Source organism: Taudactylus pleione, unplaced genomic scaffold (assembly GCF_031769625.1).
Source record: "Taudactylus pleione unplaced genomic scaffold, aTauple2 ptg000331l, whole genome shotgun sequence".
In the NCBI taxonomy this organism is placed as follows: domain Eukaryota; kingdom Metazoa; phylum Chordata; class Amphibia; order Anura; family Myobatrachidae; genus Taudactylus; species Taudactylus pleione.
Window position 1 is genome coordinate 3,902,305 of NW_028284732.1, and position 24,593 is coordinate 3,926,897.

General features: G+C 45.8%; 1 protein-coding gene and 1 pseudogene across 4 annotated transcripts in view; both read left to right on the plus strand.

Moving 5' to 3' along the window:
- The window catches only part of ITGA3 (integrin subunit alpha 3), a 155,710-nt gene that overhangs the window by 95,267 nt on the left and 35,850 nt on the right, over window positions 1–24,593 (plus strand). For all 4 annotated transcript variants that reach the window (XM_088443596.1, XM_088443595.1, XM_088443593.1 and 1 more), the window contains 4 exons: window positions 11,333–11,430; window positions 14,711–14,870; window positions 14,964–15,026; window positions 15,744–15,823. In XM_088443596.1, coding sequence (XP_088299722.1) covers window positions 11,333–11,430; window positions 14,711–14,870; window positions 14,964–15,026; window positions 15,744–15,823 — 401 coding nt within the window. The remainder of the gene's footprint in view (window positions 1–11,332; window positions 11,431–14,710; window positions 14,871–14,963; window positions 15,027–15,743; window positions 15,824–24,593) is intronic.
- LOC148509148 (5S ribosomal RNA) lies at window positions 6,780–6,897 on the plus strand (annotated as a pseudogene).

Here is a 24,593-nt window from a genome sequence, read left to right on the forward strand (position 1 = left end):
AGGACAGGTAGGCTGCTTACTGTGGCAGTCTGCCTGCTACGTGGGAGCCGCCGGGAAAGGCACCACACGGCTACTGCAGCCTGTCCAGTGACCTAGAGGAGGGGGCACACACCTGGAGTCAACGGACTCTGCTAGGACCCGCCACTGCTGACACCGGCATGTGTCCGGGTTCCTCGCCGCCCCCTCAGCCCAGCATCCCGGCCGCAGCAACTGTAAGTATATCCCACCACTCCTGACTAGCTGGAGCGGTGGGCCAAAACGCTGGGCTCAGGGAAAGCGCGCGCTGCGCGGCTGTTACACAGCCTCCTTCCCCCTGCCAGTAGTCCTGACAGTGTCAGAGTTGCTGATGAGACCCGCCGCTGAACTCGGCAGTCAGCGTCCGGGTCTCTGGCTAAAACCTAGCCACTGATTCCCCTCCTATTAATGAGGGGAGGCCCCTCTACATCAAGTATATGGGAACGTTGGTGACAGCGCGGTGCTGCCGCAGCTGTCATTGAATCCTCCCTCTATACACAGAGGGAGACTGCTGCGTCCCGCTACTCCCATATCGGGAGTCTACAGCAGCATAAACAGCCAGCCCTGTATAACGGGGCTGGGGGTGGGGAGCAAGAAGAACGCTCAGCGCTGCTGTTCGTTGCCGCACCGGTGCTTGTTTGAGAGAAGCACCAGCGCCGGCTTGTGCTTAGAGCCGCAGAAGAGCGTGGCTGCTGTTCACAGCGCTCTCAGCTGTGGGTTGCTGCGTCGGTGCTTGCATGAAAGAAGCACCGACGCCAGCTCTCACAATCCCGCTTCCCCACTCACATAGAACGGCCTTACCAGTTCCCCCTTCTAATTAAGAGGGCTGAAAAGGCATGGCCGGCGCACCTCGCCCTGCGTGGGGGGTTATGTCTGGCAATGCCTAGTGTGCCCTCCTCTCTCTTTTACCGCCATTAATGTGGCATAATGGAGGCGGGGCTTAGCGGCTGCCGGGCATGTAAATATCCGCTCGGTAGTCTCCCTCCTTACTACTCTCTGCTCACAGTAACTCTCCATAACTATGGAGGGGTAGTGTGGGGGGGGGGTTACATCATCGGCCGGTGTCCAGCATCATTCTCTACCAGATAGAGGGGGAATATATTCAGGTGACGAGCGAAGCGAGTCCGCAAGGGGCCGACTTTCTTATTTCTCCTGGAAAGTGTGAGCAAAAACCTCCACTTCCGCCCTCACGTCACTTACAGGTACAGCTACTGAAGGGGTTTTTACTCTTCCCTATGGAGTGGAAGGGAGCTCTAAGCCCCGGCCCTCTGAATTGAGTATTTACGGGGACTGTTTTTACTAGTCTGCCGGTCTAGCAGGAGTGGACTGTCTAAGAGGAGTGGACTGTCTAAGAGCTGTCGATGCAGTCACAAAAACGGTCCCTCCTCTGTCATTAGTGGTGGAGACAACAGCCGTCCACACGGCGCGAAGGCCCTGTGAACTATTCACCCCCTAGGGGGTGCCTCCTAGATTGGCAACTGTGTCGTATGCCGTTAAGTCCCCACCTGGGGCGCCGCATACCTGGGTTCGAGAGCCGTCTAAATAGACTGTTGGGCTGCCAGGGGTCTGTAATGGGGATTTATCTCCCCGATCTCTATGGAGAGGAGACCGCAGCAGTCCGCTGCTCCCCTAGCAGTAAATTGCAGCGCGGGCCTGCCATTTAGTGGTGCTAACAGTACTGTAATCCCGCTGTTTAGGAGACCCCGGCACGCGCCTCCGTCCCTCAGTGTGCTCCTTATAGCACTGCTATTTCATTAAACGGAACTCTCATTAAAGGCAGTTCATAAGGTGGATGCTGTTGCTCAAGTAGTTATGGCATAATGTATCTATGTAATCCTCCCCTATACAGGTGTATAGAAGGATACATATATATATATATTTTCTGTACACTAATACAATTATTAGGGTGCTCGCTTCGGCAGCACATACAGGTACTCCAATACAGTCCTTGTTTTTATAGCGCTACAGGGAAAATGTTGGCACTATGGTTAGACTTGCTAGCCTCATAAGGTGTTGGACTATAAACCAACTTGTTTGCTCCTTGTAGTTCATACCTGCCGCTACGCTGTAGCAGAATGAACACATGTCCAGACTGTACTCTGACCTTGCCTCAAAAAAGGTCTTGAGTCAGTTCTTCCATGGCTCTAACTATTGCTCAGGTTCTACTTTAAACATTAGTACGTGTATGCAGATATGAAAATGCACTGTACTGTGTGTATATATGTATGTGTATATACACAGTGTATTTCTACTTCTGTTTTTATCAGCTATTGTCTGATACCTAGCATATTTTAAAAGGAAAGATGCTGCGATTGGAGACTGGACTGATGTGGTAGTTTGGTACAATAACTCCGCTTTACTCTACCTCTTCTTAAGGAGAAGTATATAGAGAGGTTCTTATAATTGTAAAATTATTATGACCATGTAGCCTAGGGTCCCAGTTAAGTCTCTGATGAGATGTCGCCTGGGATTCCATGAGCTATAGGCTACATATGTATATGTGTGTGTGTGTGTATATATATATATATATATATATATATATATATTGTGACACAGTTAGGTTAGGGGGTCCCTCTCCTGGGTAGGGGACTCCTTCCTTTCACACACAGCAGCTGGGAAATAGTACGCCAGACTGGATGCAAGTACAAGCTGGTCGGCGCCAGTCTTTATTGTGCAATGTCAGTAATAACACAAAGAAAACATAAACGTAAATCCTAGCCCTGTCGGAGCATTAACTTCACAGGTAGTTCCCTCACTACCAGAACCTGGCAGGGCCTAATGCCCTCACCAGCAACAAAAGCACAGCACAACACTTACAGTTAGGTTTTCAAGTGTCTCTGAGCAAACTCCCTGTCTGCTCTCCCAGGTGAGACAATCAGCCCTCAACACACTAGGCTTATATTGGCCACTCAGGTGGAAACCCTAACAAGCCTGTTACCAGGCTAAGAGAACCAAAACCTGGAGTGGCCATGGGTGGAGCCCTCCCTCTCCTCTCACCCACAACCCCCAGGTCCCAAACCGGCTTTTCAAAAAGTTAGACTCAAGCCTGCTACACTGCAGACTTTCTCCTGGGGATTTTAAACACATAGGACAGGAATCTGGGATAAATGTCCCTGTCACAGACCACTTTACCAGTGATCCTATCACATATCCCCCCCCTTTGTTTCGACCTATGGGGCGGAACAACTGAAGCCCCCAAACAATGAATGCGTGACAACGCGTCCGCTTTAGACAACAGGCCTCCTGGCCTGTGTTCCACCGAAAATGTAAAAGTTTGTAACGCCCACTTTATGGCCAACGACTCCTTCCCCACTGTGGCACCGGGTAGGCATCGAATTTTGAAACACTGTTCAACTTTCGGAAGTCATTGCAGAAACGCACACTCCCGTCGGGCTTTGGAATCAACACAATGGGACTTGACCATTCACTATGTGATACTTCAATAACCCCTAACTCTAGCATATTTTTAATTTCTTTCGACAGCGATCATCTTTGTGCTTCTGGTAACCTATAGGGCTTTAGATTAACTTTAACCCTTGGGTCAGTGATGATGTCATGTTTGTATACCCTCTGCTGTGCCTGTTGAGCCTGTTTCAGGTGCTCTCACTATCGGCACCTCTATAATAGGCAATGGAACTAGTGGTCCCTTAAAACGTGGTCTGAGAGCATGATACTGACACTCAGGGCAGGATGCGCAAAAGTCAGATACCTCTTTATGAAGCCCGGGCCAGAAAAACCTCTGCATTATTCGCTCAGTGGTTTTCTCTACCCCTAGATGACCTGCCGTTATACGACCATGGGCCAGATCCAACACTGTTCTTCTGTAGGCTTTGGGAACTATTAGTTGTTCCACAACATCTTCCCCCTTCTTAGTCACCTGATATAACCAATCCTGACACATTGCCATGTGGGGATGGAACAAAGGACTATCAGGGTCTATGGGTTTACCATCAACTATTTTTACATTCTCCCTGGCTTTTACCAAAGTAGGGTCATTCAACTGCTCCACGGCAAAGACCTCTCTTCTGACCTCTAAATCAGGCAGATGATCAACTGGCCCAACAACACTTCCCACCTCAATGGGAGGCACATCAGTTGGCGGGCCACCGTCACGCTCCGCATTCTCTAGTTCGCCAACCATAGTAGGAAAAGGGAATAACTCTGACTCAGAAGAAACTCCCTCCTCCACTATATCGACAACCTTCTCAAGTGGACCGGGGTTGTTCACTTCTGGAACAAAACGGCTTCCCCACAATTTCCAGAAGTGAGCAAAGTCTCTCCCCAATATTGCATCGTACATCAGACCAGGCACCAAACCCACAGAAACTATAGCAGAGCCACATGGTGTCTCGATGTTCACCTCGGCAGTAACATAATATCGATTATCCCCATGTATGCAGGTCACATCAACAGTTTTCCCCTTATGCCTCGAGGGGTCCACCAGCTCAGCTTTTATAAGTGTCACCAAGCTACCAGAGTCTAACAGTGCCTCTACTCGGTTGCCATCTACAGTGAGTACACACATGTGCTTATCAGTCTCAGCCTGCCGGTCAGCCGTACAGGCTGTCTGTGCAAAGAAAGACCCCCTGCGGTAGACATGAGCAGTATCACATTGCATAGGTTCAGTTGTAAGTGAACAATTAGCGGAAATATGGCCGAAGTCACAACACCGGAAACACTGAATCATATTAATGTCTAATCGTTTACGGGGAAAGAACCTTCCTGGCCTGGCAGGCCTGTCTCCAGGTTCTACACCCTCAGTCTTAGGTACATCCCACCGCCCAGCACCCTTCTCCCCTGGAACAGTCTTACCAGTGTCTGTGGGAGTTCGCCGGTGCGCCATCGGGGCTTGGTGGGGCATACTCCTCAGCTCCTCAGTCGCCACGTACCTCACCACTAGCTCGACCAACTGGTCCGCGGTCTTAGGGTCTGCATGGCTCACCCACTTGCGCAGAGTCGCGGGTAATGATCGCAGGTACCGGTCCATCACGACCCTTTCCACGATCTGTGGTCCCATCAGCGTCTCGGGCTGTAGCCATTTTGAGGACAGATGGACGAGGTCATGCATCTGTGAACGTGGAGGCTTGTCCATATGGAACTCCCAGCGGTGGACCCGTTGGGCACGAACAAAGGTGGTGACTCCCAAGCGAGTTAGGATCTCCTGTTTTAGTTTTTTATAGTCCTTGGCATCAGCCAGGCATAAGTCGAAATATGCTTTTTGTGGCTCCCCAGACAAAAATGGTGCCACCAGACTTGCCCACTGCTCCTGGGGCCAATTCTCCCTTTCGGCCGTTCTTTCAAATGCGGCGAGATAGGCCTCCACATCATCGCCCGAAGTCATCTTTTGAAGGAAGTGACTGGCTCGTACGGAGTGAGTGGGGGTGGGAGGACCAGTAGCAACATCTCTGGGCCGGGCGACCAGGTGCTGTAGCACCTCTTTTATGGCCTGGCAGGTTTCCTCGATGGCGACCTGTTGTTGCCTCTGGGCTGTCTCCAAGGCCAACAGTTGCACCCTGGTGGATTCCTGCTGTGCCCAGGTAGATTCCTGCTGAAGTTTGTTCGTCTACTGCTGAGCTCTGGTAGATTCCTGCTGAGCTGCTGTAGCTTGGAGCAAGGCCTTAATCATGTCCTCCATTTTGTCCTGGGGTGTAGGTTGGAAGCTGAACCTTGCCTCTCTGAGCATTGGCTGACGCCTCCTCTATGGGACTCCAAGGACACAGTGTTATTTCCACACTCACAAACTGGGTGTCTGTCCCTTTAACTTTTAAACGGAAAGTTTTCCTCTTGCTGCAACTGCAGTGTGTGTGGTTGCCCGCATTCTCCACCATATTGTGACACAGTTAGGTTAGGGGGTCCCTCTCCTGGGTAGGGGACTCCTTCCTTTCACACACAGCAGCTGGGAAACAGTACGCCAGACTGGATGCAAGTACAAGCTGGTCGGCGCCAGTCTTTATTGTGCAATGTCAGAAATAACATAAAGAAAACATAAACATAAATCCTAGCCCTGTCGGGGCACTAACTTCACAGGTAGTTCCCTCACTACCAGAACCTGGCAGGGCCTAATGCCCTCACCAGCAACAAAAGCACAGCACAACACTTACAGTTAGGTTTTCAAGTGTCTCTGAGCAAACTCCCTGTCTGCTCTCCCAGGTGAGACTATCAGCCCTCAACACACTAGGCTTATATTGGCCACTCTCAGATGGAAACCCTAACAAGCCTGTTACCAGGCTAAGAGAACCAAAACCTGGAGTGGCCGTGGGTGGAGCCCTCCCTCTCCTCTCACCCACAACCCCCAGGTCCCAAACCGGCTTTTCAAAAAGCCAAGACTCAAGCCTGCTACACTGCAGACTTTCTCCTGGGGATTTTAAACACATAGGACAGGAATCTGGGATAAATGTCCCTGTCACAGACCACTTTACCAGTGATCCTATCACAATATATATATATTATATATATATTTATTTATTTATTTATTATCTATCTTCGGTGCTCGATTTCGGCAGCACGTGAAAATGGGTGAATAGACTAGAGTCATGTTATACAATTTACATTGTGACTTCTAGTTAGGGACTATCTATATGTCCTGTGGCCTTCTGACCACACCTGTATAAAAGAATAATGTACTTACATTGAGGCTCCTGGGATCTATAGAGGCATTCTGCCTCACGACAATATTAAGGTGCCCCTTTTCAGGGGGCCTATTACTAATATAACTACAATTCAGTGGTGCACTTGACAGCGCCCGGAAGTATCTCCAAATAAGAGCCTACGGCCACACCACCCTAAAAATGCCCGATCTTGTCTGATCTCGGAAGCTAAGCATGGTCATGCCTGGTTAGTACTTGGATGGGAGACCATCTGGGAATACCAGGTGCTGAGGCTTATCTATAAGAATGCTATATCTAAGTACTATATATATATATATATATATATATATATATATATATAAGCATGCTGATCTCCTGGTGCAGGAGTCTGATCTGTTGGTGCTAACTTCTTTTCATAGAGTTGTACTTCCCATCCCATTCCTTGTATGTATATTTCCTAATAAGCGAAAAAGACCTGTTCCACCCTAATTGGGTTAAGACTATATCCTCTATTGGGATTACAAGCGCATTCTATGTCTATGTACAGGTACCCTTCTCAGTAAAATTTCCAGTACTCCATATTATTGAGTTGTCGCAGACTGCACAAGCTATTTCAGTAAGATGAGTCTCTACAGCAGTGGCCCTAGGTATATCCCTATCAGAACATGGAGGATCCAGGTTCTATTCCATCCTCGGGGTTTTATTTGGGCTGCAGTTGTTGCTCCTATGCCTTAGGCCAGGGGGGCGCTCGCCGATATTGGCAGGGTCTGGCCTGGGTTGTATTGTTTGGGTGAGCATGAAATCAAATTTTGATTATCCCTATCATTGTGATCACTATAGGGTCACTGGTGGTGATCCAACATCAAATATGTCATATCCTATGTGTACGCTATCCTGTGATTTCTGCCCCTTTTGGCTAATATGTGCTGCACCATTATGTCGTTAATGTAAGGATAATTATATTAGCAGACCGGTTTGGGGTACACGGTATGTATAATCTTTCTGTGCATTCCTAATGGAACAAGCTAGAATGTGGTTCATTAACATTCTGCTAGTTTTTAAAGTAGGTCCTACGGCAACATCTCCATACTGAAGTCCAAGCTGTAGAACATGGGTTCTTGGTCCACAAGAGCTCCTCTTTCTACCTGAAGAGGCTGGTTGCTGTGAGATGGGAACGGTCCGTGACATTCGGCATAGCGCCCAGAGGGTTTCTGGTCGCTCACAGGTAGTGGTGAGCTTACCCCACTACAGCTTAGGACAGTGTTCCTATTAATGCAACCTGACATTACACAGCTGTTATTCTCCTTTTTGCACCCTAGCTGTCATAGTAGCCATCCGCTCCTTTATGGTATCCATTCATATCAATTGGCTCTACACTTTAGAGCTTTTCTGACGTGTGGATTCATAGTTCTAACAGAGATTCGTAACACGAATAGAATATAGAATCGGTTTCGGTTCTGGACTGAGGTGCATCTAAGGACTAATGCACATCTTTACATTAAAGTGTGACGGTCACTATGTTCCATACAGAAGGCCTAGTTGATTTTCCTGTTCAATATCTGTTGATACTTTAATTACACTGTCATGTAACCGACAGGTATTTTCAGGGTTGTCCTAGTGCTCTAGCCTTGCTTTTGGGAGGCTTCCCTATAGTGGTAGCTTGCTCACCCTGGCTGGCTGTGACATCCGTAATTTTAACTGCTAGGGTATCCCGATTGTTTCCATGCTGTGTTCGGGCCTACAGCTGGTTCTGACTACGTACTTCCATCACGTTGGAAGTTATCGTTCTTGGGGTTTGTTGCTGTGGGTTTTTCTTTTCAGTTGCAGGGTGGCAACCCTGTGATTAGTTGAACCTCAAGAAGTGTCCGGGGCAACTGTTCAGTCTTTGCTTTAACTCCTGGTGTTCTCTTTGTTCGAGGAGTCAGTAGTCAGGCTCAGCTCTGTTCTGTAGATTGGTATCATTATACGTACATCTGTATGATTTGCTTATTTCTGGAAGTGCTGGTGTTTTGCTGTCGGGAACCGTTGCATTTTCCTGTGTTACCCTCTGGTACAGGTTTCTTGAGTTTTTTCTCGTGTTACCACCTCTCCTATGGATTCTTTTTGAAACTCACTGTGAACAGGGGTCCTGTTGCTCTGTTTTCAGCTGGGATTATGGTGTTCTGAGGATCTCGTCTGCTGTTGTCCACTGAATGGTGGTTTTTCCTGTTCCATTCGACTTACTCTGTACTTTGTGGAATTTCTGTGGCGGTTTAGCGAGGAGTTTTAATTGTCTCCTGTGCTCTACATCACTTGTCCTCAGCCCTTGTTTTTCACTTGGGCTTATGGTTCCTGTTTCGGTTTTCCGCAGGTTTAGCAAGTTCTCAGCGCTTCCCACCCGGGAGGTTAGCTTTGGGACGTCCCCACTGTCTTGAACTCCAGTGTCCCCTAGTGGATGAAGGAGAAAACAGGATTTTGGTACTTACCGATAAATCCCTTTCTCCGATTCCACAGGGGACACTGGACGCCCACCCAGAGCTGCGTATCTGCCATTTTGTTAGGTCCTTATATGGTTGTGTGACTGCAGGGTTCCCTGCAATGGGTTCCTCTGTTCTCCTTCAGTCGGTCTTGTTCCGTTCTGTGGTCTTCTCGTTTTTCTGTTGTCCTCCGTCTCTTCTCGGGCTCAGTTCTTAAACTGGGGCTGATGGGGCATAGAGGGGGAGGAGCCAGTCACACTTCTAAATTATTTAAAGTGCCAGGCTCTACTCTACCACCGTCTATACCCCACTGTCTTGAACTCCAGTGTCCCCTGTGGAATCGGAGAAAGGGATTTATCGGTAAGTACCAAAACCCTGTTTTCCTGCTATGAATTAGTGCCGACCTGCAGCTTAAGTGCTGTTTTGTTGAAATAGCAAGAGGGCAGCGTTTGGGTGAAATATTAGCACTGTCCGATATGAACGTAGCTGAGTAGACCACGGGCATCCTTTGCTGAGTGCGAGTTAGGGAGCCCATGTGCTTCTAGGATTGTACTGAAGTGGAAATACAAGATATACAGTTTCAGATCAGATTTATTAAACGGGATTATAGAGTAGAGATGACACATTTATACAGTCACGTTGCTTGTTTTACAGGAGGCCAACCAATTTTTTTTCTCCCTCTCCATCACATCTGACGTGGTGAAAGCCACATCATGCCCTGTACTTTAATTAGATGCATTTTACACTTCCAATTGCACTTTTGTATATAATAATTCTAATTACAATTAATTGAATGTAATAAAACACAATAAAGTGACATGTAACCCAATGTCTCCCACTTTCATGACTAATTTATAGATGTGTCCACATACATCTATCCTCCGTGCGCTGCAAGTCGCGCCACAGATAACGCGGGAGCTCCATGTGCCTTGGTAGTGCAAGTGTCTTTCATGCGACTTTTTACTTTCAAATGCGTCTTATTTACACAGAAATGTGAATAGCTAGCACAAGCAGCTTCTGCTGATTAAAATGATATGCAGCATGCCTATATTCTCTGTGCGTCTGCGGGTGTATCTACATGTGAAATGCTAAGTTACAGTGTCAGCAGGTGTGACACTGTAACGTAGCGTTTCGCAAGCAGATACACCCACAGAAGCACAGAGAACATAAGCATGCTGCATATCATTTTAATCACTGTGAATAAGACGCATTTGAAGGTAAACAGTCGCACAAAAAGACGCTCGTGGCTACTGAGTCACGCAACGGCATGGCGCGATTGGAAGGGCTGTTTAACGCACAAGGAGATGTATGAGGACACATCTGTAAGTCATGACGGTAGCTAAACTTACTAGTGTTTGGTAGAAAACCATTTGAAACATAGCAGCACTTGATGAAAGTATTTCACTCTTCCCACCATGAGCATCTGCTGGTGGATCTAGACAGACTGATTATCAGGGCAGATGCATAGAGCTAGAAGTGGGTGTGCACCATTATAGTGTGGAGATAGAGGCACCCATAAAGAAGTGATGCAGGTTATTTTGCCACTGGTAAATGAGCCTTATTGTGTATTAAGTCCGCTGGTGCATACAAGGCATTGGCAGAAATGTAGGTATGTTATGTTAATAGTGACTCTGGGCCTGATTTAGTAGTGAACACAATTGCGATTCTGGAAGCAGATCGAGCGACTGTTTGCCATTGCGCATGCGTATAAGCCGCACTGCACTTGCGCAGCAATTGCATTGCGATTATGGACGCGCAGTGGAATCTATCAGAAAGTGAGTGACTGGCTGTCAGCGTTTGGGGATGATGACGGTGGGGGTGGTCAGAAAACCGCAGGCGTGTCTATCCATTTGAACAGCGTTTCATGGGCGTGCATAAACTAGCCACTGCGATTGCTTACGCAGCATGAGAGCTCTCTGCGTGCAAGGAAACTTGTAGTGTTTGCAATTGGTCAGACTTGTTGTAAATACTGCGTGACCGCCCGATGTGCATCGATGGTACCGGTGCGACATTGGACGGATATGAAAAGGCAGCAATGGGCGTATTTGTCGGCTGTGCTTTGGCAAGCATTAACATATATTAGCAACTGCGATCCATAGGTGACTACTGTTGCGATCACATTTGCGTCCGCTGCTGGGCCCTCTATCCACATGTACTTAAAAAAAGCCTCACCCTTTCTGAATGTGTTCCAGGATGGAATATGTCATTCTCATTGAAAAGAAAAGACAGATATGAGAATCATTTTATATCAGATCTTATATTATTGTGTTGTAGATTCACTTCCAGAAGGAGTGTGGCATGGATAATGTGTGTAGGAGCAACTTACAGATGCAGTATGAATACCTGTGGGAAGACATGGAGCCGCTTCCAAGGTCTGAGCTCTCCCAATGATCAGGCTAGAACCTTGAATCTCTGCTCCTCCAATTACCTTTCATCTCTCCCGCTACACTCCTCCTATTACTCCAGATAATCTCTACATTTAATAATTTATTACTTTGTATACCCATTACCCAGTCGCTATCACTCTTCCTATTACACTATATAACCTATACCTATCCCTCTGCCTGTTAATTCATATAACCTCTGTATAACGCCTCCTATTACTCTATATAACATATCATTCCTACTATTACACCACATAACGTCTCTCTGACGCTTTGTATTACTCCATATAACCCCTACCTAGTACTCCTACAATTACACCACATAACCTCTCTCTATGACACTTTCTATTACTCCATATAACCCCTACCTAGTACGCCTACTATTACTCCATATAACCCCTAACTACTACTCCTACTATTACACCACATAACCTCTCTATGACGCTTTCTATTACTCCATATAACCCCTACCTAGTACTCCTACTATTACTCCATATAACCCCTACCTAGTACTCCTACTATTACTCCATATAACCCCTACCTAGTACGCCTACTATTACTCCATATAACCCCTAACTACTACTCCTACTATTACACCACATAACCTCTCTATGACGCTTTCTATTACTCCATATAACCCCTACCTAGTACTCCTACTATTACTCCATATAACCCCTACCTAGTACTCCTACTATTACACCACATAACCTCTCTCTATGACCCTTTCTCTTACTCCATATAACCCCTACCTAGTACTCCTATTACTCCATATAACCCGTACCTTGTACTCCTACTATTACACAACATAACCTCTCTCTATGACTCTTTCTATTACTCCATATAACCCCTACCTAGCACTCCTGCTATTACTCACTATAACCTTTCCCTATAACCAGTGTCAGACTGGGGCATGAAGGGCCCATCAGGGGAATGCAATGGTAGGACCCCATGAAGTAACACGTGCGCCAAAATGGTGTGGCCTGCAGCTAAACGGGGTGGAATTAAACATAATGCATCAGACATGTTGCGGGGAAGGACGGGATAGTCACCCAAAGTCAGGAGAGTTGGCAGACTGTCCTGATGTCTCTCACCTGTTCTTTCAGCTTTTGCTACCTGCTACTGCTGAAGTCTTAGGCTCAATTGCTGCTTGTCTGGTTCCTGGAATGTTGGGGAACTGTTTGTTAAATGGGATAAGTACAGGAAATATGGAAAACCTAGTAATGAGTGAACCCTCTAGGCCTCCTTAGATTTCCCAATTATACCAGCCTTTAAATCAATAAAACTCACTTTTAATAAACAAGCCTAACTCCCTGCAGCCAGCTTTGACATTAAAATAACATTCACATATAATAAATGATCCTATTTCTCCCCAACCTGAATTGTTATTAAATGAACACACAAGAATATTACAAATATCATGCACTAATTAATTATGTGGAGTAATATTAATCAAGATTAAGAAAAATTTTATGTGGTTGCTCTCATTAATTCATTTAATGTAGTTTGCAAGATCTGATGAGTTTCATCTAGCAAGTTTTATCAAACTAAGCATCCAAGCATTCACTGTACTGAGCATAAGCATATTTGCATATCTGATTGGCTCCTGGGCATGTCCTGCTGCCGGTGGGACCTACGTTTTTTTTTTTTTTCTTTTAATTCCCCTGCCTCCTCATTTCATGTATCACAACATAGACAATGTCTACTAGACATCATCATGACAAATTACACTGCTGCAACACTTAGTTTGAGGAGTTTTGCATTACAGCATGGAATGGGACTGTCAGGCAGTGGGGTTCACTGGAGATTTTGCTAGTGGGCCAACCCGACATTAACTTTTACTCCATCTAACCTCTCCCAGTGACAGTTCCTGCTACTTCATAATCATATTGTCTCTCCTTATAAGGCCTCCTATTAGCCTTTCTTATTACTTCATATAACCACTCACTATAACTCATCACAACGCCTCCTATTACTTCATATAAGCTCTACCTAAAGTATAACTCCTTCTATTACCTCATATAACCTCACCTTATAACTCCTCATATTATTTCATTTAATCTCTCCCTATACTTCATTTTATTACTTCATTTAACCCTTATTTTCCTACTCACAAATTTTGGTGGGTTTCTCGCAGATTTCCAGGAGAGTAGCCCACCTTACCGGATCCCAGCCACTTTCTAGATTTTGCTCACTTCCCCAGTGAAGATAGTAGGACAGGAGCATAATGACACAAATTGTGCCAATTCACACCCTAACTGCATTTTGGTGCAAAATGCAGTTTAGCATGGGTTGGTACAGTGATGAGGCAAGTAGTATTGCTATCTCGCCCACACCTGCCCTTTTGTCCTCACCACCATGTTCTCCCAGAGGGCATCAGTAAAAAGCAGGTATCTATTCAATAAAGCTGCTATTGTCCATCTAGTGCAGACTCAGTAGAGAGCTGGAGGGAGGCCCTGCCTTGTCCCTCCCCTCACAGCTCTTACTAGACCTGAATCTAACGCTCCTCTTCCAACTCCTCCCCCCAACCTTCCCCACCAGATCACCACCACCAGATTCTTCGCCCCACAGCCGGATCTCCCCCAATGCTGCCAGATTGTGCCCCCCACCCACTGGGTTGCACCACCGAGTTGCCCCGCCATTGCACGATTGCTGTCCCCTATACACCACAGCCTAATTACGCCTCCCCTGCTGAAGCCTCTGTGCGTGTGCTCTGTTTGGGTGGCAGCAAGACACTGACAGCAGGAGGGAGGAGGGGGATCCCCTGAGCGTAGCAGGTATAAAAGAGGAGACAGAGGGGAAAAAGGAGAGAAGGCAGGAGGAACATGTAGAGAGAGATAGGGAAAAGGCGCCACAGGAAGAGAGAGGGGTAGATAGGGAGAGAGAGAATAGGGGAAATAGAATGAGAAAGAGATAATAGGGGAGATGGAGAGAGAGAATAGGAGAGGGGGAGACAGGGAGATAGGGGGAAGACGGACAGAGAAAGTGATATAGAATAGGGAGGAGATGGGGAGAGAAAAGGGGGACATGGGCTAGAGAGAGATTGGAAGGTGGAGGAAAACAAAAACCTTGTATGATAGTGACCCAGCGAAGAATAATTCCAAAATACTAGTGTATGGCCTAATCTTTTCCTTTAGCTCATCCTATTTCTGTACATGCCCTCCTCCTCCTCCTCCAGCTCCCCCTCTCACTCCATACAATCTCTATTATTACTCTGCTTAACCTCCCATCACTATGACTCCTTCTAACTCTCTATATAATCTACCCACAGCATAAATGGAACGCAGATCCTTCATTATGACATTAGTGTGAAGAGGTTCCTGTTACGTGTAACTGTAACAAATGCTCCTAGTGCGGCCTCTGCAGCAGATGATGCCCATGAGGCATACTTAAATATAACTGTTCCAGATGAACTTCTCCTCGTGCGATCTGTGAGTAATTCTCAGACCATCAGCCTGCATCTTATCTCTGTATTATATGTTATCATTCTGTTCATAGTCAGACTAGTGTCTTTTTATTTTTAGGCATGTGTGTTTGATGGCACTATCCTGTGTGAGCTTGGGAACCCCTTTAGAAGAAACCAGAGGGTGAGTTCAGTAGTATGATTAGTAATCTCTAAGAAGCTCATGTAGAGTTGGGTCTACATCAATGTCCATGTACAGATATTACTCTTTCTCCTCCTTACATTTGGAGAGGCTGAACAAAGGAGGGGAGGGCCTGCCCTAGCCCCACATAGAAACTCAGATGCCCTGGTCAGAAGCTGTATCACTTGCAGGTGAAGGCTAGTGTGAATACGCGCTGAGTATGACGTTAGCCTACACTATTGACCTCTGAAACATATGAGTGCCTCCTTTATTGATTGTGCCTACAGTATATTATCTGATTTCGGGGTTGGATTTTACAATTCATTTTTTGCCACTTTAATTCGCACATGATAAAGAAGAATATATCTGCAGTATTAAAGAGGATTTTTAATTAAAGGAAACCTAATAGTGAATCTGTTTTGCCACTATTAAGAAATTGTTAACAATGATTTGTTGTGCTTATGACATATACATGTATTTGGGTGGAGGTATCTCTGTTGTAAACTGGCGCATATGCTACTGGTGAGATCTGGATGCATCTTGAGATGCCTATGACTCGCCAACTCTATTTTTACTGTTCTTTTTATGCTTATCTAAGCCCCTAAGTGGGAAATACTTTGCAAATGTATAGAAAATCAGGTGCCAGCTTAGCTTTGATGGAACACTGACTTTTGTGTACACTTAAACTTATTATTCTTCACCTATTCATGTATTTTGCAGGCTGTTATTGATATCACGTTTGAAGCATCCGGCATTGCGTTGAAGACCAGAGAAGTGATGACTGGACTGGAGCTATCAACGTAAGAGATGGCAAAAAAGGGTTGAGGGACACTGTATTCAACACAGGATTGAGTAAAAGATAAACTGAAAGAACAGAGCAGACCTGGGATTTCAGTGGAACAGGGGTATTAGACAGCAGTGTCCTCCTCCTTACTGTGCATACATGCTGGGCACTAGGATCCTTCTTCAGGTTAATCCTTCATCCTGATGTGCTCCTGCATATGTAACTGCAGCCATTTTAGTAATATGTGTAGAATGACATGGTGGGAGACAGAAGTTTCCATGTGAGAAACTCCAACGTATACCTGCATAATGCTGTTCCAGTATCCTGCACCACTACCTGCAAACAGAATACACTCACCGGCTGGTGAGCTGTATAGGACCCCGATTCTGTATTCTAATCAGCTGTACCTATTATCTATCAATAAACCAACACCACTGGTTGAGTAACTGGGCTGTTCATAGTTTGAGTTATCCGCTGGTGTGTGCCTATATAACTGCAGTAGCAACACCTGCACACATAATTTCCAACAAGGCACGTGTCTAGGAGCGTCACTTGCTGTGGGTGGCACCCACAGCAAGTGACGCTCCTAGACACGTGCCTTGTTGGAAATGATGTGTGTGCAGGTGTTGCTACTGCAGTTATATAGGCACACACCAGCAGATGACTCAAACTATGAACAGCCCAGTTACTCATAGGAGACCCACCGCAAGTGACGCTCCTAGACACGTGCCTTGTTGGAAATGATGTGTGTGCAGGTGTTGCTACTGCAGTTATATAGGCACACACCAGCAGATGACTCAAACTATGAACAGCCCAGTTACTCATAGGAGACCCACCGCAAGTGACGCTCCCAGACACGTGCATTGTTGGAAAAGATGTGTGTGCAGGTGTTGCTACTGCAGTTATATAGGCACACACCAGCGGAAGACTTAAACTATCAACAGCCCTCTTGCATAGGAGACCCACCGCCAGCTGGTCAGAAAAAAAAACAACTGGGGCTGCTCACCAGTTGAAAAATCCCAGCTGGCCGCTGTGTTCATAAATTTTACATAAGACGGATGAGCAGGCAATCCTAAAGATGGCAGAGTAGGGACAAGGCCGGTGAGGTACGTGTGCCACTTGCTGGAGGCTGCACAGCAGGGCCCTCCTGCATCAGAGATCCACTACCAGCTGGTTAGAAAAATCAGCTACTAGGACTGCTCAGCAGTTCAAAGATCCCATACGGCAACTGTGTTTGCTAATATTACATATATTACAAACTAGCTAAAGTACCCTGCGTTGCCCAGGTTTAAATCTTCAAGTTATTCAGTTAGGCATCCCAGACCAATTGCTAGCGTTATCTGTTCTTTGTACGAAGGAGCTAACTTTATCTGCTCTCTGCATGAAGGAGCTAACTTTATCTGCTCTCTGCATGAAGGAGCTAACTTTATCTGCTCTCCGTAGGAAAGAGCTAACGTTATCTGCTCTCTGCATGAAGGAGCTAACGTTATCTGCTCTCTGTATGAAGGAGCTAACGTTATCTGCTCTCTGTATGAAGGAGCTAACGTTATCTGCTCTCTGCATGAAGGAGCTAACTTTATCTGCTCTCCATAGGAAAGAGCTAACGTTATCTGCTCTCTGTATGAAGGAGCTAACGCTATCTGCTCTCTGTATGAAGGAGCTAACGCTATCTGCTCTCTGTATGAAGGAGCTAATGTTATCTGCTCTCTGCATGAAGGAGATGATGTTATCTGCTCTCTGCATGAAGGAGCTAATGTTATCTGCTCTCTGCATGAAGGAGCTAAGTTTATCTGCTCTCTGTATGAAGGCTGTAACATTATCTGCTCTCTGCATGAAGGAGCTAATGTTATCTGCTCTCTGTATGAAGGAGCTAACGTTATCTGCTCTCTGTATGAAGGAGCTAACGCTATCTGCTCTCTGTATGAAGGAGCTAACGTTATCTGCTCTCTGCATGAAGGAGCTAACTTTATCTGCTCTCCGTAGGAAAGAGCTAACGTTATCTGCTCTCTGTATGAAGGAGCTAACGCTATCTGCTCTCTGTATGAAGGAGCTAACGTTATCTGCTCTCTGCATGAAGGAGCTAACTTTATCTGCTCTCCATAGGAAAGAGCTAACGTTATCTGCTCTCTGTATGAAGGAGCTAACGCTATCTGCTCTCTGTATGAAGGAGCTAACGTTATCTGCTCTCTGCATGAAGGAGCTAACTTTATCTGCTCTCCGTAGGAAAGAGCTAACGTTATCTGCTCTCTGCATGAAGGAGCTAACGTTATCTGCTCTCTGCATGAAGAAGCTAACTTTATCTGCTCTCTGCATGAAGGAGCTAACGTTATCTGCTCTCTGTATGAAGGAGCTAACGTTATCTGCTCTCTGTATGAAGGAGCTAACGTTATCTGCTCTCTGTATGAAGGAGATAATGTTATCTGCTCTCTGTATGAAGGAGCTATCTTTACCTGCTCTCTGCATGAAGGAGCTAACGTTATCTGCTCTCTACATGAAGGAGCTAACGTTATCTGCTCTCTGCATGAAGGAGCTAACGTTATCTGCTCTCTGCATGAAGGAGCTAACGTTATCTGCTCTCTGCATGAAGGAGCTAACGTTATCTGCTCTCTGCATGAAGGAGCTAACGTTATCTGCTCTCTGCATGAAGGAGCTAAGGTTATCTGCTTTCTGCATGAAGGAGCTAACGTTATCTGCTCTCTGCATGAAGGAGCTAACGTTATCTGCTCTCTGCATGAAGGAGCTAACGTTATCTGCTCTCTGCATGAAGGAGCTAACGTTATCTGCTCTCTGCATGAAGGAGCTAAGTATATCTGCTCTCTGCATGAAGGAGCTAAGTATATCTGCTCTCTGCATGAAGGAGCTAATGTTATCTGCTCTCCATATGAAGGAGCTAACGTTATCTGCTCTCTGTATGAAGGAGATAATGTTATCTGCTCTCTGCATGAAGGAGCTAATGTTATCTGCTCTCTGAATGAAGGAGCTAACGTTATCTTCACTCTGCATGAAGGAGCTAAGGTTATCTGCTTTCTGCATGAAGGAGCTAACATCTGCTCTCTGCATGAAGGAGCCAACGTTATCTGCTCTCTGTATGAAGGCGCTAACGCTATCTGCTCTCCGTATGAAGGAGCTGTCGTTATCTGCTCTCTGTATGAAGGCGCTAACGCTATCTGCTCTCTGTATGAAGGAGCTGTCATTATCTGCTCTCTGCATGAAGGAGCTAACGTTATCTGCTCTCCGTATGAAGGAGCTAACGTTATCTGTTCTCTGTATGAAGGCGCTAACGCTATCTGCTCTCCGTATGAAGGAGCTGTCGTTATCTGCTCTCTGCATGAAGGAGCTAACGTTATCTGCTCTCCGTATGAAGGAGCTGTCGTTAACTGCTCTCTGTATGAAGGCGCTAACATTATCTGCTCTCTGCATGAAGGAGCTAACGTTATCTGATCTCTGCATGAAGGAGCTATCTTTACCTGCTCTCTGCATGAAGGCTGTAACATTATCTGCTCTCTGCATGAAGGAGCTAACTTTATCTGCACTCTGCATGAAGGAGCTAATGTTATCTGCTCTCTGCATGAAGGAGCTAATGTTATCTGCTCTCTGCATGAAGGAGCTAATGTTATCTGTTCTCTGCATGAAGGAGCTAATGTTATCTGCTCTCTGCATGAAGGAGATAATGTTATCTGCTCTCTGCATGAAGGAGATGATGTTATCTGCTCTCTGCATGAAGGAGCTAATGTTATCTGCTCTCTGCATGAAGGAGCTAAGTTTATCTGCTCTCTGTATGAAGGCTGTAACATTATCTGCTCTCTGCATGAAGGAGCTAACGTTATCTGCTCTCTGCATGAAGGAGCTAATGTTATCTGCTCTCTGTATGAAGGAGCTAACGTTATCTGCTCTCCGTATGAAGGAGCTAACGTTATCTGTTCTCTGTATGAAGGCGCTAACACTATCTGCTCTCCGTATGAAGGAGCTGTCGTTATCTGCTCTCTGTATGAAGGCGCTAACGTTATCTGCTCTCTGCATGAAGGAGCTAACGTTATCTGCTTTCTGCATGAAGGAGCTAACGTTATCTGCTCTCTGCATGAAGGAGCCAACGTTATCTGCTCTCTGCATGAAGGAGCTAACGTTATCTGCTCTCTGCATGAAGGAGCTAACTTTATCTGCTCTCCGTAGGAAAGAACTAACGTTATCTGCTCTCTGCATGAAGGAGCTAACTTTATCTGCTCTCCGTAGGAAAGAGCTAACGTTATCTGCTCTCTGTATGAAGGAGCTAACGCTATCTGCTCTCTGTATGAAGGAGCTAACGTTATCTGCTCTCTGCATGAAGGAGCTAACTTTATCTGCTCTCCATAGGAAAGAGCTAACGTTATCTGCTCTCTGTATGAAGGAGCTAACGCTATCTGCTCTCTGTATGAAGGAGATAACGTTATCTGCTCTCTGCATGAAGGCGCTAACGCTATCTGCTCTCCGTATGAAGGAGCTGTCATTATCTGCTCTCTGCATGAAGGAGCTAACGTTATCTGCTCTCCGTATGAAGGAGCTAACGTTATCTGTTCTCTGTATGAAGGCGCTAACGCTATCTGCTCTCCGTATGAAGGAGCTGTCGTTATCTGCTCTCTGCATGAAGGAGCTAACGTTATCTGCTCTCCGTATGAAGGAGCTGTCGTTAACTGCTCTCTGTATGAAGGCGCTAACATTATCTGCTCTCTGCATGAAGGAGCTAACGTTATCTGCTCTCTGCATGAAGGAGCTATCTTTACCTGCTCTCTGCATGAAGGCTGTAACATTATCTGCTCTCTGCATGAAGGAGCTAACTTTATCTGCACTCTGCATGAAGGAGCTAATGTTATCTGCTCTCTGCATGAAGGAGCTAATGTTATCTGCTCTCTGCATGAAGGAGCTAATGTTATCTGTTCTCTGCATGAAGGAGCTAATGTTATCTGCTCTCTGCATGAAGGAGATAATGTTATCTGCTCTCTGCATGAAGGAGCTAATGTTATCTGCTCTCTGCATGAAGGAGATGATGTTATCTGCTCTCTGCATGAAGGAGCTAATGTTATCTGCTCTCTGCATGAAGGAGCTAAGTTTATCTGCTCTCTGTATGAAGGCTGTAACATTATCTGCTCTCTGCATGAAGGAGCTAACGTTATCTGCTCTCTGCATGAAGGAGCTAATGTTATCTGCTCTCTGTATGAAGGAGCTAACGTTATCTGCTCTCTGCATGAAGGAGCTATCTTTACCTGCTCTCTGCATGAAGGCTGTAACATTATCTGCTCTCTGCATGAAGGAGATGATGTTATCTGCTCTCTGCATGAAGGAGCTAACGTTATCTGCTCTCTGCATGAAGGAGCTATCTTTACCTGCTCTCTGCATGAAGGCTGTAACATTATCTGCTCTCTGCATGAAGGAGCTAACTTTATCTGCTCTCCGTATGAAGGAGCTGTCGTTATCTGCTCTCTGCATGAAGGAGCTAACGTTATCTGCTCTCCGTATGAAGGAGCTGTCGTTAACTGCTCTCTGTATGAAGGCGCTAACATTATCTGCTCTCTGCATGAAGGAGCTAACGTTATCTGCTCTCTGCATGAAGGAGCTATCTTTACCTGCTCTCTGCATGAAGGCTGTAACATTATCTGCTCTCTGCATGAAGGAGCTAACTTTATCTGCACTCTGCATGAAGGAGCTAATGTTATCTGCTCTCTGCATGAAGGAGCTAATGTTATCTGCTCTCTGCATGAAGGAGCTAATGTTATCTGTTCTCTGCATGAAGGAGCTAATGTTATCTGCTCTCTGCATGAAGGAGATAATGTTATCTGCTCTCTGCATGAAGGAGCTAATGTTATCTGCTCTCTGCATGAAGGAGATGATGTTATCTGCTCTCTGCATGAAGGAGCTAATGTTATCTGCTCTCTGCATGAAGGAGCTAAGTTTATCTGCTCTCTGTATGAAGGCTGTAACATTATCTGCTCTCTGCATGAAGGAGCTAACGTTATCTGCTCTCTGCATGAAGGAGCTAATGTTATCTGCTCTCTGTATGAAGGAGCTAACGTTATCTGCTCTACGTATGAAGGAGCTAACGTTATCTGTTCTCTGTATGAAGGCGCTAACACTATCTGCTCTCCGTATGAAGGAGCTGTCGTTATCTGCTCTCTGTATGAAGGCGCTAACGTTATCTGCTCTCTGCATGAAGGAGCTAACGTTATCTGCTTTCTGCATGAAGGAGCTAACGTTATCTGCTCTCTGCATGAAGGAGCCAACGTTATCTGCTCTCTGTATGAAGGAGCTAACGTTATCTGCTCTCTGTATGAAGGAGCTAACGTTATCTGCTCTCTGCATGAAGGAGCTAACTTTATCTGCTCTCCATAGGAAAGAGCTAACGTTATCTGCTCTCTGTATGAAGGAGCTAACGCTATCTGCTCTCTGTATGAAGGAGCTAACGCTATCTGCTCTCTGTATGAAGGAGCTAATGTTATCTGCTCTCTGCATGAAGGAGATGATGTTATCTGCTCTCTGCATGAAGGAGCTAATGTTATCTGCTCTCTGCATGAAGGAGCTAAGTTTATCTGCTCTCTGTATGAAGGCTGTAACATTATCTGCTCTCTGCATGAAGGAGCTAATGTTATCTGCTCTCTGTATGAAGGAGCTAACGTTATCTGCTCTCTGTATGAAGGAGCTAACGCTATCTGCTCTCTGTATGAAGGAGCTAACGTTATCTGCTCTCTGCATGAAGGAGCTAACTTTATCTGCTCTCCGTAGGAAAGAGCTAACGTTATCTGCTCTCTGTATGAAGGAGCTAACGCTATCTGCTCTCTGTATGAAGGAGCTAACGTTATCTGCTCTCTGCATGAAGGAGCTAACTTTATCTGCTCTCCATAGGAAAGAGCTAACGTTATCTGCTCTCTGTATGAAGGAGCTAACGCTATCTGCTCTCTGTATGAAGGAGCTAACGTTATCTGCTCTCTGCATGAAGGAGCTAACTTTATCTGCTCTCCGTAGGAAAGAGCTAACGTTATCTGCTCTCTGCATGAAGGAGCTAACGTTATCTGCTCTCTGCATGAAGAAGCTAACTTTATCTGCTCTCTGCATGAAGGAGCTAACGTTATCTGCTCTCTGTATGAAGGAGCTAACGTTATCTGCTCTCTGTATGAAGGAGATAATGTTATCTGCTCTCTGTATGAAGGAGCTATCTTTACCTGCTCTCTGCATGAAGGAGCTAACGTTATCTGCTCTCTACATGAAGGAGCTAACGTTATCTGCTCTCTGCATGAAGGAGCTAACGTTATCTGCTCTCTGCATGAAGGAGCTAACGTTATCTGCTCTCTGCATGAAGGAGCTAACGTTATCTGCTCTCTGCATGAAGGAGCTAACGTTATCTGCTCTCTGCATGAAGGAGCTAAGGTTATCTGCTTTCTGCATGAAGGAGCTAACGTTATCTGCTCTCTGCATGAAGGAGCTAACGTTATCTGCTCTCTGCATGAAGGAGCTAACGTTATCTGCTCTCTGCATGAAGGAGCTAACGTTATCTGCTCTCTGCATGAAGGAGCTAAGTATATCTGCTCTCTGCATGAAGGAGCTAAGTATATCTGCTCTCTGCATGAAGGAGCTAATGTTATCTGCTCTCCATATGAAGGAGCTAACGTTATCTGCTCTCTGTATGAAGGAGATAATGTTATCTGCTCTCTGCATGAAGGAGCTAATGTTATCTGCTCTCTGAATGAAGGAGCTAACGTTATCTTCTCTCTGCATGAAGGAGCTAAGGTTATCTGCTTTCTGCATGAAGGAGCTAACATCTGCTCTCTGCATGAAGGAGCCAACGTTATCTGCTCTCTGTATGAAGGCGCTAACGCTATCTGCTCTCCGTATGAAGGAGCTGTCGTTATCTGCTCTCTGTATGAAGGCGCTAACGCTATCTGCTCTCTGTATGAAGGAGCTGTCATTATCTGCTCTCTGCATGAAGGAGCTAACGTTATCTGCTCTCCGTATGAAGGAGCTAACGTTATCTGTTCTCTGTATGAAGGCGCTAACGCTATCTGCTCTCCGTATGAAGGAGCTGTCGTTATCTGCTCTCTGCATGAAGGAGCTAACGTTATCTGCTCTCCGTATGAAGGAGCTGTCGTTAACTGCTCTCTGTATGAAGGCGCTAACATTATCTGCTCTCTGCATGAAGGAGCTAACGTTATCTGATCTCTGCATGAAGGAGCTATCTTTACCTGCTCTCTGCATGAAGGCTGTAACATTATCTGCTCTCTGCATGAAGGAGCTAACTTTATCTGCACTCTGCATGAAGGAGCTAATGTTATCTGCTCTCTGCATGAAGGAGCTAATGTTATCTGCTCTCTGCATGAAGGAGCTAATGTTATCTGTTCTCTGCATGAAGGAGCTAATGTTATCTGCTCTCTGCATGAAGGAGATAATGTTATCTGCTCTCTGCATGAAGGAGCTAATGTTATCTGCTCTCTGCATGAAGGAGATGATGTTATCTGCTCTCTGCATGAAGGAGCTAATGTTATCTGCTCTCTGCATGAAGGAGCTAAGTTTATCTGCTCTCTGTATGAAGGCTGTAACATTATCTGCTCTCTGCATGAAGGAGCTAACGTTATCTGCTCTCTGCATGAAGGAGCTAATGTTATCTGCTCTCTGTATGAAGGAGCTAACGTTATCTGCTCTCCGTATGAAGGAGCTAACGTTATCTGTTCTCTGTATGAAGGCGCTAACACTATCTGCTCTCCGTATGAAGGAGCTGTCGTTATCTGCTCTCTGTATGAAGGCGCTAACGTTATCTGCTCTCTGCA